The 20,656-nt window shown below is 40.2% G+C and overlaps 1 protein-coding gene across 1 annotated transcript in view; it reads right to left on the reverse strand.

The window, feature by feature from the left end:
- Nucleotides 1–8,658: 8,658 nt before the first annotated feature.
- Nucleotides 8,659–20,656, reverse strand: part of GLRB (glycine receptor beta) — a 42,595-nt gene continuing 30,597 nt past the window's right edge. The window contains exons 8-10 of the mRNA XM_048509412.1: nt 18,073–18,225; nt 15,468–15,760; nt 8,659–9,521 (exon numbers count right to left, since the gene is read on the reverse strand). Coding sequence (XP_048365369.1) covers nt 9,225–9,521; nt 15,468–15,760; nt 18,073–18,225 — 743 coding nt within the window. The 3' untranslated portion in view covers nt 8,659–9,224. The remainder of the gene's footprint in view (nt 9,522–15,467; nt 15,761–18,072; nt 18,226–20,656) is intronic.

Genomic DNA, 20,656 nt, shown 5'->3' on the forward strand with positions numbered 1-20,656 from the left:
CTTACTTACCTGTAGTGCACTCCCAAGAAGAGTTACAAATGGGTCACTTTGGTTCGGATTGTAGTGCAGCACTAATTTTAAGAACACTTTTCTGGGAGTAATCTAAGCACCGTTGAGCAGACCTGACTAAGATTGCATTAGAGCAGTGGTTGACAAACTTTTTTGGGCTGCTGCTCCCTTGGCTCCTAGGCCACATCCCTAGTGCCCCCCCCCCCTCATATGAACACACACCTGCTTCTTGGTATTGGGTCTACTGCAAATTAAAAATAACTTCTAACACTGTAAACACACTTTCGTATTTCACAAATAAAACATGTCCTAGTAAAAGTAAACCAGTTTACTGAGCTGTTTTAACAATATGGAAGGGTATGTTTGCATTTCACCCATTATGTCTTCACAGTTTTAATGAAATGGATATGCAGAGATACTAGCTTTCCAGCATCAGGCTGCAAGACACTGGGAAGAAGGCTTAGATCCTCACATTCAGCAGTTTTCAGCCTGTTTCTCTGCTTGGAAAGATGCTGAGAGACACTGCACTGAAGTCTTGCTCCACTAAACATGATGTTGGGAAGGCAATACAGTGTATTTTGACTTTATCCCACAGTGCACGGTTGTGATCGGGAAGGTATTTTTTGAGAGAACCATGTAAACAGGGCACAGAAATTAAGTAGTAAAGGTGTCTTTGCTGGTTCTTTGCCTTGGCTTCCGCCACTCCCACCCTGTCTACGGAATGAAGTGAGTGCTGCTGCTTTTCCTTTAAAAACATCTTGCCTGGCAAAGCAGCAGTGTGTATGTTGCGCATGCTCAGCTATGCAGGCGCAGCCGATCAGATTGTAGGACAATTAGCCTGGCTGTGGGGGTTCCTTTCTGTATGCCTGCACAGCCACACATGTGCTGCAGGACATTAAAAAATGAGAGAGAAGTGTCTCCTTGTGAAGGTGTAAAAGCAATGCGGATTGTTTCCATGGGCTCCAATCGCTGCCTAAACAGGTGAAGGGCACACATGTGAATAAGAAAAAGGAAAACGGGTTCCTTCAACAATACACTGAAAATGGGTTCCTTTATCATGACTGAAACCTGCTATACACATACTGTGTGTAATCCATCTAAGTTCTGCACCGTCTACTGTCAGGGAGAGTCTGCCCACCCACAAGTCTGTGAAGGTCACCCAGCAGGTTGGGGGCAGATTCTCTGAGTGCCTGAAGCAGTGTGGAATCCACCACTGTAAGATTATCCAGGATTTTTGTAAAAAAGAAATGCCAGCAACCAGTGCTCACCTGCTGGCCTGCTGACAGTTCCCCTCCCCACAGGAAACAATGAAGAAAAGGGGCTCCTTCTTTAGGTACCTGTAAAATCCAGACCTGTTGTTCACTCTGCTTGAAAACTAGGGTGGCATTAGCTTAGAGGGAAGACTAATGTCTGCCCAAATGTGGTGTCATTATCTTTAAAATCAGCTGCACCAGACCCTCAGACTGGTTCCCTCACTGAAAATAATGGTCCTGAAATTCCAGACCCCTCCCTGAACCCCTCCCCCATGAATCTGAATTCCAAGCTGGAACTGTACTACTCAAAAATCAGAAATAAACAGTAAAGGTGTCTTCCCTGAATCCTGGATCTCAATTTTTTTCCACTCAGAGCACATCCTTAGTATTTTCACAAGCTTTCTGCAATCTTTCCAAAATTTGCTTTGGTGTTGTCTTTTCCAAAAGATTGCCATCAAAGTGCCCATGGACACCATGTGGAAAGGATGGGGTGCATGGTTGCAGATCTTACATACACCAGCACTATTTTCCTTGCCTCAGCAACCACAGCAGTGACTCTCCCACACGCTGGAGGATTGGGGGAGATGTCCCCCTCAACATTAAGAATGAATAGGTTACTGTAACATTATAATGATCTAACAATAGTATCTACTAGTTTAAACTTTTTTTAAAAAAAAGTCTTCATTGATTTCTGTTGCCAAGTTAAATGGGGAAAGATGCAGGCTGCAACTGAAAGGGCAGCTTACTTTAAAAACATGAAAACTAGTAGACAATTGGCTCCATGTGGAAGCGGCCTTGATGGTTCTTTGCTTGTAACACAGCATACTTTTTAGTGGATAGGGTTTAAAAAAACCTTTAAGTTCAAATAAAAAGAAGCCAGTACAGAAAAATTAGCGTATGCATAGAAAAACAGTGATGGTATGGAAGCCTAGTAAAATGGGGAGGGGCGGGGAAGATTCTGTGATATATTTAGGCACAAGCATTTAAGGTGTTTATATTAAAGTATGGCTAATGTACTCATAGCCCAAGCCTTCGGATGTGAGAGGAAGCATTTCTGCCTCCTTTAAATAGAGCTCATTAAAAAGAAAAATGATTGCCTTAGCACTAACCCACAAAAATAATTGCTTGGGGAATCTAGAGCTCGGCTAACATTAGGACAGTAATTGGTGAATGTATCTTATTTCAAAGGCAGCAGAATAGGGTCCCAAGATTAAGCATGACTTTCAGTATCCAATTTTTGTAAAAAGTATGATTTTGAAACAATAATGCATGTGCTCCATATATTTATAACCCTTCATAAATCATAGTAATTTGCCAGCTACAAAGCCACCGACTCTACAGGATGTTATCTATATGACATTAAAAGGGCATTAAACTTGAGATAATGTGGTGGGGGGGGGCATGTTGGATTGTTAAGATACCTGTTCACTTATATAGGCAGGATGTGGTACCCATAAAAGAAGTATGTGAAGACAGGGAGACCTGAACTACACTTGTAGCTTGTGCATGCTGCTGCTGCTGCAGGGATTTTTCTCCTCAGAATGGTTCAATTTTTAATATTGGCAGCATTAAGATTGTAGCTGGGTGTGGTGTAGAGTACAGTGCAGGAAGTAGGACAAGAAAGGAGACGCTCCCTTCACTCTTCCTAATTGTTTTTTTTTTAAATTAAGAACCTTAAACCCTCAGTTGTTCATGAATGGAGATGGCACATAAACAACGTAGACTGTTCTCCTAAGTTACACAACTTGCACAAGTAGATTTCTTGGCAGCACCTAACTAGTATACTATCTTAGCAAAGATATATATATATCTATGTTCTAAAATAGATGAATATACCCATATGTCTGCATCTGTGGCTATGCCTTAGCTCCTACAACCCCAGCAAAAGTCTGGAGCATCCTTTATGATGGAAGAAGATTGCAGACTTTGCCAAGAATAGTAGTAGGTTGCAGACTATTGGCCTGTGTCCATTTTCACATTCTGAAGATTTGAGGGCAGTTTTGTGCTGACTCTTCTATTGCATATCCCTACCTTGCTCTTCCATCAGGGATATGTGACTTCCTTGCCTCACCCTGTTGCCCAAAATTTCCCTGAAATGTGCTGTTTCAGAGAAGTGAGACCTCAGAAAACATGAGGAATAGTCCAAGGTCTACAATTACCTCCCTTTGTCAGCAGAAATCATCTGCGGGATCTAACCCTACATCTTTGTCTGTACCTATTCATAAGATCATGCACTGATACTTTAGAAGGCCCTGCCAGCTATTGTAGCTACTGATATTTTAATAAATCCTACGTGCCACCATATCTCTACGAGAATGATTCCTAAAACTTCAATTATGGTAATAAGTAATAGTACAAAGGTATTACCTTTCAAATTGAAATAAATGTCTGCTCTCTGTTAACTATTCTGAGAGATTTTCATCATAGGCAAAATATTTTATACCAGTCATGGACAGAATGCTCGCTTTTCATTGTCTTCATTAACCAGGCTGGAGTACTATGTGGACAAAGTTAACTAGGAATAGAAACTATTAAACATTATGCTGACCAGTTAAAGTACACATCTAATAATCTATCGGTTATGCACAGGCCATTTTCCTGTGTCTGAATCACCTTCTATTGCTAGAACAGTGCAAAATTGTATCAACAAAGTACCAGATGTCAATGCTGAGGCCACCCATGGAGTGAAGACAATAGTCAGGTTCCCTTCTGTATTGTCTCAATCCAGGTCCCATAGAAAAACTACTCCCTGAACAGCATTTTGCATCATATCTTAATTGGAAGTTTACTTTGAATGTCAAGGCTACTCTGAAAGCCAATTCTTGGCTGAAAAGTGGTGTAACATATTATAAATGGATATACTGTTTTATCCATGTTCTTCTGGTGTAACATATTTTGCTCCCATGTGTGCTTTTGTTTTGCCCTCATTCAGATCTGTAGGGTACTGCTGGTACTGGTACTGCTGTAGGGAATTAAGGATCCTGTTATGGCACAGGATTTGGCTGTTAATGGCACAAGTCTATGCAAACTTACTCCAGTCTAAGTCTATTGATTTCACTGGATATCAACTGAAATACTTCTGTGCGTGATTATACTATAAATCACACCAAATTCTTTTGAATCTCACATATGTGTAGTTGCTTGGTATCACTGGCCTGTGTCCTATCACTCCCCTAAGCAATATTTGAAGTCTCCCTCCAGCCTAAGAATCCACAGTGAAGGAAGAGACACAAGTTGGAGTTTGGCTGATTGGAATGGAAGGAGGCCCCTTAGCCTCAACTTGGATGCTATTCATTTAATAATGTCTTAAGTGTTGTCCAGAGAGAAGATGGCATAATCTAGCCATATCTCAGAACCCAAGCAGGGTTGGTATCTGTACAGGAGACCACTAACGAAAGCTCTGCAGAAGAATGCACTGGTAAACCATCTCTGCTTCTCACATGCTTTGCAAGCCCCTTGCTGGGATCGCCGTAAGTTGTCACTTGAGGACACATTTGTACGTAGATGTTGTCAGATTGATTTCTTTAAAAGTATAGACTCCCTCCCCAACCTGAATTGTTCAGTCCAGTTGTGCATTATCATCAGATTCTCCACCGGAGGTTTCTTTGTGCAAACTGGTTTTCTTCTGGATATTTCTACTATACACTTCTCATATGTGTGCATATCACATTTTCTCCATCAGTTTTGCAGCATGAACAATTTCCCTTGGCAGGTTCATGCAAAAGGCTTTTTAATTAAAATATACCATTTAGAGGTTTTTTTTTAAAAAAACAACAACAACAACTTTAAATGCAAGAAAAATGCCTCTGTGTTTTACACAGGCTTAGAGTGGGAGAGTGAATAATATGGTGTGACTCAATGAATAAAGCAATGAAATAGGGCCACAAATAAAATATCGTGCTTTCTATATCTTTTGATATAGAAGGTGAGTATTTGATAAGGTGAGTATTTGATAAGGTGAGTATTTTTGCATTCCAGTTAATAATCTCTCTATATTAGAGTACGCTGTAGGATTAACATGCTACAGTACTGGTGCAGGACACTTTGTCAATCCAACTGTAACTAGCCCTGCTTGGGAGCACTGATACAGAACAATACCATTTGCTTATAATAAAGTCTCTCCCAAGGCTCTTGTTGAGGTCACAACCATGACACTGCAAATGAAAGGAGAAGATCCAACAAAGGTATGTTGGTTTCCTGATGACCTGCATCCAAGTTAATGGACAAAGAAAAATCCACATGGGTATAACTTGCATATTGAAAGGAAATGAGCAGTGGGGATGACAAAAGTGGCATTGGAAAGAAACAAAAGCCAAGAGGCTGAATTTGCAAAAGGCAGGAAGTTAGTAAACTGTTATAGCTTGACTTGAACAGGACCCTGTGCCAGCTCAGATATTCCACCTATGCAGGTTTCAAGGCTCAGTTTTGAGGAAGTTCTCCTTCATACATGTGTCCTTCCCTTGTCTCTTCATTGGTAGGGTTTGCCCTGACAAAAGGTCTGGGACACTAAAAATGTACTTCAAATTATTTATTAGGGGATATAATGCTGGCTAGGTAGACCATAAGGGTGAGAACTTTTGGCATGGTTTGTGCAGGACGGTAGGCAGTTGAGCACGAAGGAAATAAAGTGTGAACCCCAGCAGAGTTGGAACACAATGGTATTGAATGCTGGGAAGTTCAACAGGATTGTAGTTGAGGAAGGCAAGCCAAGACATGATCTAAGAGACCAATCTCAAGGGGAGCTGGAACATGATGTGGGAAGGGAACAGGAAAAGGGCTGGCATAGAGAGGGACAAAGAAGGAAGCAAGAAGAAGGCACTTGACAAAACAAGCTGAGGGCCCCACAAGAAGTTCTGGTTGTCACTCTTACTCAGTAAAACCGAAGCCTAATCTAGAAGTATTGAATGGGCTGTCCATGGGACTGGTTAGTCATGAGAGACTGCCTCTTCCTCCATGGGCTGCCTCTTCCTCCATCTTGCAGCTTTGAGTGATACTCTATGGCCATTTCCGTATGGCTGAAAAACAGTGCCCTAGGGATGGTAAAAACGCCATCCCTGGGGTGCTGTTCGTACGCGCCATGCTCACCCCTCCCAACTGGCGCGAAAACACCGCTTTTGAAACTCGCTCCCTGAGTGAGTTTTTTCAAAAGTGGCGTCTTCCTGCCCATGCTGCCCTTCAACCCCTGGAAATCAGAGGACAGTGTGGGTGTGTCCCTCCAGCCATCCAGAGCTGTGCAGGGAGGAGAGGTAGGTGAATGGGATGACCCACAGGCGGCTCCGTGTGGAGCTGCCTCTGCAGGACACAACAGCCTCGGCACTGCCGGCATTAATTATGCTGGTGGACAGCTGTTTTTGCCACCATGCAGAAACGGCCTATGAGTGGCACCAATGCACTTATCCCCCAAACTGACTTTGATGCATAAACGTTAGGATCTTGCCTCTTTTTGATAGACATAGCTTACATGTTTTTGCAGTTGGTGTCTTACAAGGATGAATAACAACTGAGCAAGGAAAGTGCTTTAATAAACTATTGAGAAAATAAAATGTTAGATTGTTTGGGATTCCTCAGATAACAGAATGACAGTTGTTATGCAGATGATCAATCTAAAGCTTTTAACCTTTGCCATGGAAGAACAGAAAATGTCTCAGTGGTAGACTGTCAGAGAAATATAGAGTCAAGATATTTCTTTGCAAGCATTCAGATTCTTTCTCCATTGATGTGAATGGGTAGGAGCCCATGCATTATGCCCATTAGATTAGTATACAGGAAGCTCTGGATTGGGTAACAAGATATACAGGAAGCTCTGGATTGGGTCACAAGATTGGGTTTCTAAACAACATGGCTCTCCTTCTTATTGTGCAGTTTACTTCCAGGCTGGGCCAGTGATCTGCACATTCAGCCTCTCGGCATTTATTCCTTTCCATTGCCACTTTTGTAACTCACCATTGCTCATTCCCTTTCAATATGCAATTTATACCCACGAGGGAGGCCCCCACAATTCACAATTGCCATGTTTCTCCATGTGTGAGTTTAGTAGAAAAAACATTTTAGTTAATGATTAAATGCTTTGTGTTAAGCACAAAGGAAATAAAAAGGCAGGGGAGCAAAAAGGAATGGAAATTAATTAGAAAATAAAATATATATTGAAAGATTGTAGAGCTAAAACAGAGAGATTAATTACAGGGAAAACTATTTATACTCTTGCTAACAATGTACTTGGAAACACTTTCCAAGATAAGGTAACTATTTTCCTTGTAGAACTCTGCAATGAGAGTGGACAGGAGAAACAAGCAAAGTGGTAGCTATAAGGGGGTGGAGTGCGCTGTGCACCAGGTGCACACCAGTCGGGGTGGAAAATCACCCCCGACCCCTGCCCCCTCGTTCTGCCAGGCCTGGCCCTCCCCCACCAGTCTGGCCCATTTTCAGTTGACAGAAAGCTGTTTTCAGCCAACAGAAAAAGGTATGTGTGCAGAGCAGGGCAAGGACATGGAGATGTGTGGGGGGATGGGGATGGGGCCAGGGGGTAGGCACCATTTTGCCACAGGCACCATTTTCTCTCCCTACATTCCTGGAAACAAGAATTACAAAAATTATACATCCTATTACGTCTGATGTGCATATAATGGGCAAATGGACCCTCCAGCTATGGTCACACACAGCCCAGTGGTGAGGCTGACTAGTGCATTATAAATCATAAAAATTTCCATTGAAAAACCCAATAGGCCTTCCTCAGTGGTATAAATTATTAACATAAACACCAAAAGTCATTCACTCCAAATATAAAATACAACAATTCTGGCCAAGCTATAAAAACATATATGAAGTAGGGGCAGCTAGATAATTCCCCATTCATTACTGGAATAACATAGGAACATCCGATGTCATTTTTCACATGGGTGTTATATATGTTATACATCTTAGTAAGCATAAATTTTAGCTCAATGATATGTATCTTCCATAATCAGGAAGCAAGTTTTTGTTTGATTGGATGAAATTATAGACCTGCAGACACTGAAGGCATTTCCCCTCTATATTATCAAACTTTAGTGGGTTGATTACTTGAGTCATTTAATTGTTAGGATCTTTGTTTAGAAGGTATCTTGGTGAACCTGATGAAACTGGAGGGAACTAGTATTCCATATGACCACATCATGACTTGCAGACATAAAAAACTGTAGAGTATACCTAGAGATTTCAGCTCATTCTATACCACCAGTTGTATTTTAAAGGCTTTGGCCATTTTGCTGTTTATTATAGGCAGGACAACACTGTACTATGTCAAAATTCAAACAATTAAATATTCAACTGTGAAGCTAAGCCATCTCTTAGTCTTAATATGTTTGGTAGAGCATCACCTTTTTTTGCAGAAACAAAGAATGCATTTTAATAAATGATCTGATTTTGAAAATTCTCTTATCTTTATTTTCCACATAGACAAGATCAGCTCAATATATACTTTGCCCACTTACAAAGTCTAAATAATTTTAATTACAACATCAGCTTGTTCTTCCACAGTGCCATCTAAATTTATACAAGAACAAGATGGGCCTTTGCTTTGAAAGTCATAAGGAGAACTTGTAAATACTACATAGACTAGAATATTGATCTTACTGATAATCTGCGTGCACATCAGTTTCATTATCAGAAACACTTTTAACTCTCGCTTATAGTCACAGGGAGTGTTATCCAGCTTCAATAATGTAGTATGTGTTATCCTTCATATGTTCCTAAAGCAGGATGTACGCTGTACATGTATATACAACAGTTGGTTCAAGCACAGACGTTGTGGTGTCATGCTTTCATTCAAAACCACGATGCCAGTTTTTGTTCCATTACAATAGCACAGCATCTGATATGCAATATATTGTTTTGCAAATGCAAATAATTGTTGCAGACTGGCCTTCATGATGTAATGAAATGGCATATATTGCGCATACTTTTTTTAAAAAAATAAGGGGTTTATCATAAATATACGGACCAGTATATGATGTTGAAGAACAGGAAGGTAAATGGGAACAGGGCTCTTGCGTAAAGGTCGATTCGTTTCGCAGCTGAGGGAATGACGGGCTTGGGAGGGGGAGGCTTTTTGTTGTTCTTTGCCTGAGATTTCCCAAGTCCGTTGTTGACTTCAATGGGCTTTCCATAACAGTCATAGTTTGACAATTCAAAATCTCTTGGCAAACTTCCAACGATGCTGAAGTCATTGGAGCGCAGGTCAGATTTCGAAGTGCAAACTTTCTTGCACCGCGTCTCTCCAACCTATGGGACACAGAGTTTCAGAAGTGACACAATGCTTAAGCATTTTGTTTTGAAGCACTAGATACCTTTCAGATAATGCCCAACAAATTGTATATCCAGTGGCACACACAAATTCTCCATCATAAGTTCTGTAAAGATGGTTGCTCAACCACACTTCTTAAGCATGATTACACAAGTTGTATCATGGTGAATCTATTCCAGAATAAGATAATTTGAGTCACTGGTCATATGATATATAGCTGGGTATATAATGTAGGTGGGTAGCACACAATTCTTCTAGGGTAGGTCTAGAAGAGGTAACCTGTAACTGGCCTGAGATCACAAAGTTCCCAGATGAAGAAGTTCCAGGTTCCGTACCAGTCTGGGTCTTACTGAAAGTGTTAATTTTGCCATAAAATAAGTTTGAGTTTCACTTTAATGAAATGGATGACGACTAGAGATAAGTGAAACACACTCATGTCCAAATTGTGTACTCTTAGTTGAAATCTTTTTGTTTCTTTCAAAAGTCCTCAAATGTTTTGTTGGGGCTACTTGTCATGGAAGGATCTCATATGTGCCCAAATTATACAACTGAGTATGCAGGGGAGTGTTGTGTAGGTCCTCTACCTATGGCATCAGCAACTTCTCTCCCAGTATTGATATTGATTTATTGGGCATGCGTTCAATCTGACTCCTATGGTTCAGTCATGTAGTTTCAAATTTAAGTAGTACAGATCAGCTCATGGTTAAGTTGCTCCCCTGTGAATGGAAGAATGTTGGAAAAGTACCTGAGTCCTATTGGAGCCATTCAAATTATTCAACTATGAAGACAGATATAATATTTAGGTACAGTGGAATGAGAATGAACACACATTTGCTGCCTTTCAAGACATTCACTTCACCAGAACTTCAAATATGCACTTGAACCTCTCACTGAAAATGTTGTCTGTCTTCACCCTAACTGAGGCTCCATCGCTTTCTGTATCCCATATTGTGTCTCTCCCTTTACCACTGTCTGCTGCCAGAAGTTGAAGACTTTTTTGTTTGTTTGATGTACCCCCAAAACTGTTATTGGTCCTCCTCCCTGGTCGTATTTTTACATGTGCATGTATGTTTATATGATTTTATTGAATTGCTATATACATGCTTTATTTTAAAGGTTGTTTTAATGTATTAAATGTTTTAATGTTGCAACATTTTAATGCTTTGATGTTCACTACCTTGGGGACCCTATCTGGGTTGAAAGCAGCATAGAAATGTTTAAATAAATAAATGTGAACTTATTTTGAAATGAATACAATTATGTTTCCTGGGGTTTACTCCCAAGTAAGTGTAGTTTGGGTTGTATTCACTGTCATGGCTACAGCTAGCTGGCCTGGGCCTAAGGGTTTTAATATACCAAAGTATTTCTATGTGTGAAAACATTTCTGCCCACAGAACATGACTTTCTTTCATCCCTCTTCCCACTGCAGCTCAGAATGCCCCCTGAAATGAAAACAACAGTAATGATCAGAAATTTAAATCCAGAGAAGCATGAGCGTACAAATTTAAGATGAAGTCTGAAAACATAAGGAATACAATATTTCACTTTTAGCAATGTTTACAGGCCCTAACCTGGTTGGTCCAGGCTAGTCTGATCTTATGAGATCTCAGAAGCTAATCAGGGTCAGCCCTGGTAAATACTTGGATGGAACACCACCCAGAAATACCAGGGTCGCTATGTAGAGACAGGCAGTGGCAAACCACCTTGGTTAATCTCTTGCCTTGAAGACCCTGCTGTGTTGCCATAAGTTGGCTGACTTAATGACACTTTTCAATAGTATTTTCAAAGGAGTTGAAATCTCCTTCAAGCAGTTATTCATATATGCTAACATCATTATTCTCCTAACAACTGCTCACTTCGGTCATCAGCATATCAGGCGGGAGGGACAGTGTGTATATATGGGCACACTGAAAATTTGAATGGAAGGGTTTGCTATTGCTTACAATATAATATATCTCAGAGATTACACAAAGTGAGTGTCTGCCCTATGTGCAGGATTGGGCATCTTTCCCTGCTGAAAGTAGGCAAGGACCAGTTATAAGCTAGGATTTCTATCTGGGATAGCACTGACAGGAAGGGAAAGGTTAATGACTCTCTCAAAGAAATGGAGAAACCATATGGCTACGAAAGTCAAAGTGCCAGACAAGGATACATGCATGGAAAGCCACAGGAAATGGAGGAAATTATCAAGAATTATGGAAAAATCATAATGCATCCATAGTTTGTTTTAGTCTGAGAGAATCATTACATGCTTAGCATCCTCTGTCTCCAGTGCCCTAGGTGGGCACATATGAGGCAGTCCCTCATCAATATTAAGACCAGACTTTGGAACTCGCTATCTTTGAAGATTCAAGATCATAATATACATTATATTTTATGCAGGCTTACCATGGATCTTAAAGCTGTTCAATAGTTGTAAGTGCTCTATGGCAACTCAATTTAGAAGAGCCCTGAGTTGAATCAGGACAACAGCGTGGGGGAGGAGGAGATCTGACCCCTGCATCCTTTTCAACCTCAAATAGCCCTGGAGGCATCATTTTCCACACTGGAGAAGCTACACATGCAAATAACATCCTGGGGACCTTTCAGTTTGGAAAATGGGAATCAGAATCCTGCAGCTTTGCTAAATAGTGTTGCCATAGGGTACTTGCAGCTGGTGTACTACTGCAATTCTGCTGTATGCACAACATATAGTTTGGACCTCACCTGGTCAAGTCTCTGCTTAGTTTTCTGGGCTTAGTGGCCATGGTCTGGTAGATCTTGTTCCTAACATTTTGCCTGCATCTGTACCTGGCATCTTCAGAGGTGTATCACAGAGAGAAGTTTGTGATACACCTTTGAAGCTGCCAGCCACAGATGCAGGTGAAATATTAGGAACAAGATCTACTAGACCACAGCCACACAGTCCAGAAAATCCACAACAACCAGTTGAATCCAGCAGTGAAAGCCTTTGACAATACATTTAAGTTAATAACTTATGGTGTCTTCATCTCAGGAGTAGAATTTATTTCTGACAGTAGCTTAAGATTGTCAAATCAAATGAAACCTTTAAATATCTTTCTGTCTGACTAAGTGTGACCTATGTGTGTGCTCTTTTGTATATACTGAAACAGTAAGGTCAAATAAATTTCTGACAGATGCTGCTGATACCACAAAGAACCACTAGAGGGTACAAGAAGGTAATTTGTTTCTTAGTGAAAATCTATCACAGCTTTGTTTTGCTGTGGATCACAACCATTGTTATCCATATTCCATGACAATGCCAAAATTAAGTACTGGCGCTATGTATATTTGTAATTTTCCCAGATCATTAATTCCGTTTTGAATAATTCTTTTACTGCCTAGTAACAGGTTTTTTATAGCCTGGAAAACCCACCACAACCAGTTTTTTTATAGTTACCTTCTGAGCATAAGGATGAGATGACAAGTTTATTATTATTATTATTATTATTATTATTATTTATTATATTTATAAACCGCCCTCCCCCGAAGGGCTCAGGTTCTATCTATTCTATCATGCAGTTACATAATCTTGTTTTCCCAGTTTCTGAGATATCCCATTTGTACTTATTTGTTAAGTCTAAGTAGAATAGTAAAAACTTTCTTTCTTTTCCAGAGCTTTGAATTCCTTGTCTGCTCCACTGGGGCAATAATATGAAAGAGTAGTAGTTGCAAATGGGAAGAACGGTTAGCTAAAGAAGCTGTATGGAGCTGAGGGTAATGGGAAAGAGGCATTCCAGCACCCATGCGCACCACAGGCCATATACTTGATTTAGTTGTCTCTGGTGATAAGGTACATGGCTTGGCAATGGAAGGATTTTCCACTCTGCACTTGCTATGGACCAACCATTATCTGGTGAGATTCACAGGCACTCAGAACTTTCACAAAAGTCAGGGGGACAATTTGGCTGCTCCTCGCCAGGAAGCTAATAGATTCAGGGGGTTTCCTGATAATATCTCTTGGGGATTTTCTGTTCAGCAAAGCTGGTGCTTCTCCTGTGGTTCTGGTTAACCTGTGAAATGTGGAGATGACCTGGGCAGCAGAAACTACTGCTCCTGAGCACCCTCTTTCATTCCATGTAGCCTGGAATGGTCCTGGGTTTACTGCAGAGCTTCAGGCAATGAAACGGTTAGGTTAGAATGCTTTTACACTGCTATGTCCAATGGCTTGTTTAACTGGCTTATTTTTATGGGCTTGTTTTTACATGGCTGCATTGTTTTAACTGTAGGTTGCCTTGACCAAGACTTTGAAAGGGTGCCATAGAAATATCCTAAACAAACAAACAATAAATAAATATTTACTATATTTCACATTATGTTAAGGTCAGCATTTGCACTGGTGGGCAAAAAGGCAGAGGATGAATAAGTGATTCTCTGTGTGGATGTGGCTGAATATTCTTACAATGAGAGCCTTGGAGGTAAATGAACATTTCTGCTTCTAACTTATCTGCAGCTCCTGCTGCTTTGGCCACTTGGAAATGAGAAAAGAATTCTCAGTGGTGAATACAGATCATTAGCTGACCACTAAGAAAATACACACAGTTTGCTTCCTCCTTGAATGTGTGCTGAAGAGTTGCAATATTCCATGGCTGCTGATACACCTTTCCTAGCTACAGACTCATTCTGTTGCTATGGAGTGAAGATATTTCCCCCCTTATCTTTCTCTCCAAGCACTACTGCAGTGTTTTGTCAGCCTTTCCTGTTTCTTTGTTTACTGAAGTAGATGACTGGGTGGGAGGTTAAAACATGTCCATATTGTGAATAGTTTAAAATAGGCTTTATTTATCTGCGTTTAAGTATTTTTTGCCCTCTGATTTTTAATATTGTGCCTTCATGGTATGTGTCACCAATTCTGAGGGGGGAAAAAACTGAGAGAAAAACAGTCCCCTAAAAGTTTCACTTCATATGTTTAAATATAAAGCTCATGTATGCACACCCAGTTTTCTCACACAACACAACAAATATAACTTCAACATTACCTGTCACAGATTTTTAACACAGTCTACCACATAACCGAAATGTGGGAAGTTTTAAGGCTGGAGTCAAAGCTGTACAACACATAAGAAACTCTGGATTGAGGAAAATGTAGTAATACAGATGATGAAGCAAACTCATGATGTAAAGTCTGACCGTGTGTTATCCTGGTCAATGTTATGGGTTCATGGTCACACTGACTGAGACTTAACAGCAGTTGCCTGAGGACTGTATTTTTTGTGCTTGTTTTGGGTGTCAGCACTGGTTTGTGAGCAGCCAAAAGTACACAGTGCTGGAAGGACAAATCCCAACACAATGGAACAGAATGTCAGAGTCATGTGCTGTAGCAAATTATCAGGAAGTCAAGGCAAACAGAAATACTAGAGAATACAGATTCTGATAACGTGTTAGGAATTCCTCGCTTGTGTGTGTGTGTGTTTATGTATATCTCTTTCTGTGTGTAGCTTGATGATATTAGAATTTTGTATCAGACATGCAATAGGAGTTTTGTACTTCCCAGATGCTCATCAGTTATTTTCTATTCATGGGGAGAGAAGCAGCATCATTTTGATTTATTGATACACAAATAATGCTGAAAATTGTGTTCATTTTCATGGGGGAAAATCCATCTAAGTAAACAGAAAATAACATCAAAAGAAAGAATGATGGATTTGATTTCAAAAGAGGGAAATTAAATTACATTGGGGATTTTGGGGCTTGAACAGCATGTATGGGACATTCAACCATGCCCCTAAACATGTTGCTTAGCCTTGAATCCATAATTTGTGTCTAACTACTTCAAACAAACTTCCTTGCAGCATTAAAAACAAATTTAATTAGTGTTGTATGCTTTTAAAGCCACCTGCTATACTTGACGTGGTCTCCCTCTGAAATCATGAGTGTCTGAACAATGCATGGGCCTGCCATCCACACTACCCATGGGCACTGACCTGTAACGTGCTGATGTGCACAGGAGTTCCTGTGCCATTCACTGTGTTCTTCTTAGCTGCATTTCCACCTTTCCCGTCACCTTGCTCTGTCTTTGCAATCTTTGCCTTTTCAGCTTCAATTCTCTTTGGGTTGTTCAGCATGACTTGAACCACAGCATATTCAACCAGAGAAGCAAAGCCAAAAAGAAGGCATGCAATCAGCCATACATCTAAGGCCTTCACATAAGACACTTTGGGGAGTTCAGCAGCAAGAGTTGTACATTCAGATGCCAAGTTGAGCACTGAAAAAATACCTGAGAAAGGGAAGAGAGAAATCCATCAGTGCACTAAATGAGGAAAATCTTCCTGTACTGCTAACCCATTGCTATATCTCACACATTGAACCTGCCAGATTTTAAACAGTATTTCCTAGAAAGCAAAAGAACTAGTAGATATACTCCCAACTCACTTTTTAGTGCAGGGGATGAATATGAATGTACATGGTGAATTATGGAATTGGTTATACACAGTGATGTACAGTAATTCTGAGCACATTTGCAACATGATTTCATTAAAACCCAGAATATATAATTTTACGATGGAAACAGTAATCAAGGGAGCATTTTATCTAAAATCATTAATTTAGAAATTATTCAAAAAGACTTCATGCTTTTAAAAAAAACCTCCCATGCTATGATAAGGTAGTGCGTTGAGGATAAGTCCTATCTTGAAATGCTGGCTTTCCACATGCAGTGTTGTTGTTTTAGCCTAAATGAGTATCCAAGCAATCACTCCCCCACCAATATACTGAAGTCGTACGATACAGTTTGGTTGGATCCTTGGACTAGGTAAACTGCCTTTCTGAATGCTCCTCTCCCCTTTATCACTAAGTTCTGAGATATTCTTGAACTGCATTAGAAAAGGCAGAATAATTTGTTAACCTTAATGACACTGCAAATGCTGGAATGCATCTTTGTCACTTTACACTCTTGATTCTGGGTCCACCAGGAATGGGAGATTAACACAATATCACAGGAGTGTCTGGGACAGTCTCCCACTACAGGCTCTTTTTAACAGAAAGATACAGAAAGATTTTTCCAGAAGGGTATGTGTATGTGCAGGTGAGTAAGTGGTATGGTTACTGGGGTGGGGAACTGAAGGAACTTGGCAGATACTAACTGCACATGTTCAGTAAAGTTCAAGATTACCACTCAATGAAATCTGGGTGTTTTTTTTCCAGCCTGACTCTATTATGACACATTCATGCCCTTGTTGATGAGCACCAGTTCTTACCATGCATTTTTAAAACATCAATGAAATGGTGGGGGTTTTGATGTCACAAAAACAGGATGTGATACAGCAACTGAATGGCAGGCAGGTGGCTATCTCTGCTCCAGATTTTCCTGCAGGGAATGTAGCAATCAAATTGGTTGTCTACACTGCAGATGTGAAGTAACTTTATACATCCCACAACAACCTAGAGAATCTGTCTATGTGAACTGGATATTTATTTTACTACTATTCAACGAATGCCTGCCTTTGATAGTGTAGTTCATACTATTGAAGTGTGAACAGTAACTTCCAAAATCTACTGACTAAAAAAAAAGGAGGCAGCTTGGTTGTCATTGCTTTAGTCAGCAGGGCAGTTAAGGTCACAGCGACCAGCTGCTAATTTCCATTTGTCTTGAATCCCAGGGTGAAAAGTTCAATCACAGAACAATTGAAAATTTTAAAATATTTCAAAGGAAATACATAATCCAACTGGGGGGGAGAGAGAAATTTCATCAAATAGTCCCTTTGCTCTGAAATAAAGATTATGGCCTCAGCAAAATTAGCAGAAAATGTATCTGTGAGCATACTGCAATTAGAAGGGGAATGGGGGTTTCATCTAAGAATGCCTTTCTATTTCACATGAGCTAAGAGCTTGTGAGTATGATAAATAAAAGGTTCATGAAAGCCTGTGTCTTCTAGGCCTTGGAGTAAGGATGGAACAGGACTAGTCTGGTTCTCATAAACAAACAAACAAACCCAATGCCACACACTGTGATTAAGAATCCCATGGGGAAGAAAGGGATCTGTTTAAGTGTAACCTCCTTTCTCTTGGCAAGATGCACAGTAAAACCATATTTCCTTCTGTTAAGTGAGGAGACATCCTTTAATGGGAAGAGGATCCCTCTATTAGTGCAAGGGAGTCCTTGGATCCCACAAAGATATGGATGGTTCAAAATCTTGAAAGGAAAGTAGTGTTGTAGAATTTCACCAGGACTGCTCTTGCCACACCAAATCATAGAACAGCCAAGCCCATACACCTAACTGTTAAATATCAAGCACCTATTATTCCACTTCTCCCCAAATGTGTGACCATTCCAAATTTCTACTCACAGTTGCACTCATACACTTGGCAGGAGCTTGTCTGGACAGATCCGAGAACAACCTGCTTATGAGCTATAGATCTTGCCTTTTAGAAAGTGGAGATAATGCTAGGACTGAAAAAGATAAAGTTTGGATGAAAGTGAAGAACATGCAATGAGAATGTAGTTGCTTCTAGGGTTTCTTGACCCTGAAGCAACTGTACATGGATTGGTGGCATTATGTGGGGCCAACAGTAGGTGTAAATGTAGGTTACCCAGTGGCACTCTAGCAGCACTTGCATCGGGATTGATCCAAAATGATAGCCAGGAGAGTACAACAATTAGCAATGTAGGAGCATAAACACCCATCATGTAAAAGCCAACTTCTCTTCTTAAAGTGAAGATTGTTTCTATGCATGTGTAATAACCTTTGAAGAAACAAACACAGTTAGATTCTCATAGTTCTACAAGAAGTTCATTTAAGTAAATGAAATAACCAATTCTCATTGAAAACTGTTAGAAATTTGATAAGACACTCATAATTTTGGTTAAGTTAGGTGATGTCAATATTGGATCTTATGGGACATAAATGGAAGTACTACACAGAATGGATTTCTTTCTGCTACCCCTGCAACCACCAGGTCCCTAAAACCTGCTTCTAAGGAGGCCTTCAGTAACAGAATGTAAGGGAAAATCAGAATGTAACAGAATGTAAGGGAAAATCAGAATGTAAGGGAAAAACAGACTGTAAGGGAAAATCAGCAGAAACCACCCTCCCCTTCATGGGTGAGCAAGAACTCATACAAGTGCCTCTGCGTTGGTGCCTGTGCTCATTTGGATGGAGCAAGTAGCAATGGCGCCAGTGCAAGGGTCTCACCACTTCCAATGTGGCTTCACCTTCCACCCTTTGGATTACACTGTTAGTCCCCCATACAACATTTCATACTATTTTCAAGAGTACCCCATCCAGGGTTTACTCAGCTTGGACTGCAGAAATGGTATCAACAGGTATAGGCTCACCTCAAGTGAGGATACACGCATGATCCCTTTGACACAGATCTACTGATCAGACCACGTGCAGCCACTTGGTTCAGCTTTCTCCTGGTTACCAGCAGCCCTCCAGGGTAGTGGCTAATCAGATATTTCCCCAGTAAGTTAAAAGGCCAGCCCACCTCTGACCCCAACCCTTAACATTAGCTTCTAGTGGGTTGCAAGCAGCTTAGGGGGAGAGTCCCTTCCATGAACTACTCCTGCTTACAAGGAAGGAAAACAACTCATAGTTGCATGGCACAATGAATTTCATAAACCATCCACTGTAGTGATCTATGCCGAAAGAAATATATACAATAAACAGAAAGGACTACTCTGATTACTTTATATCCAAATCAGAATTGTTCTGATGCCAATTGCTCACTTTACTTAACATTTTCCTGATATTATTTGTATCTGATGTGCAGTCCATTGAAAACAGGACATTTTAAAATTAGGGAATACTATGTTGCAATCCTGTGCCTTCAGTATAATGTAAACTGACAAAAAAACTACCATGTCAATCTAGAAATGTCTGCTGACCACAGTTTTTTTAATGAGTCTCCCTGCCATTTCTTGAAGGAGGAGATAGATGTTCTGCAGTGAGAACTCTCCAAGACAGAAAAGTTAAATGCATTAATATTGGAGCACGTGCAAAACTTGCTATTGTGCTGCTGGTTCTCCAGATCTGAAAACTTCCCCAAGGAAACTCTGGATTTCCCATATGCCTATGTGTACATATAGTATGTCCCTTCACTGATGATGGCATTTGGGGCAACTTGTCTCCATTTGTGTCATTTCTTGTTGGTTCTGGTCCAGAATGTTTGTGAAGACATAATGAAAATTGCTCTATAGCCAACATGCCAATGCTTGCTTTTTCTAATATGCACATGTGTATGATCTTTGTATTCGAACTTTACAAACTGTAGATTTTAAAGTGCAAAAATCAAAACTTGTAACCACTGTGTGCAGTCTATGATGCAGAACCACCAAGATTTTAAGTTCCAAATGAGTACAATTGCTTAAACCAGGGATGCCTAAACATAAGATTATTTCATTTATCACAGGTCTGATGTGCACAGTGAAGCCATGACTGCCCAGGTTTTCAAAGCTTTTTTGCCCAACAAAGCAAAAGTTTAGAATATGCTTCGTACTGAATGGTTCTGAAAATACAGAATGTTACTAACAAGGTCTAGTACAAAGTACAATGGAATAAAAGCCAAAGAAAAAATAATGCTGTGTAATTACAATACTGAACTCAGTCACGTACTTGATTATTTGATCCTTGGTTACTTGATCCTATACTCTTTTATGTTGAGTGTGTGGAATTCTTTCTATGCCATTTGTAAATGGATTCCACAGGTTGTCAAATTCTTAACTATATATGACTTTTATGTGTTCAGCTGTTTGTGTTAGATCAGAAATTCACTCCTGCTCTTTGGCTGCCTTAAATTATCTTGCCAACAGAAAGTGTTATGTTCCAAGGCAGAAACATGCACAATGTACATTCTACACCAAGGGAGTGGGGGGCAGGAGAAGCAGTTTCATTACCAACTTGAAAAAGAGAACAAATCCAACAGTGAAATCAGAATGTGAAATGTAGTCTGAAAATTCTTTCACTTTGACAGTCTCTGATCATAACTCTGTAAAAGGAAGAATGTAACTGGGCAAAAGAATTAATGCAATGTTTACAACTGCCATGCCCTGTTTCTCAGTTTCGTAGAAAGTAACTCTCATTCATAACACAACCAAAGTCTTAAGACATAGCTGTAAAAACCCACCTGGTCCAGCTATATCAATGAACTGAAACATAAATTTGATCTGCAATTG

Source organism: Sphaerodactylus townsendi, linkage group LG10, assembly GCF_021028975.2.
Source record: "Sphaerodactylus townsendi isolate TG3544 linkage group LG10, MPM_Stown_v2.3, whole genome shotgun sequence".
Taxonomy (NCBI): Eukaryota; Metazoa; Chordata; class Lepidosauria; order Squamata; family Sphaerodactylidae; genus Sphaerodactylus; species Sphaerodactylus townsendi.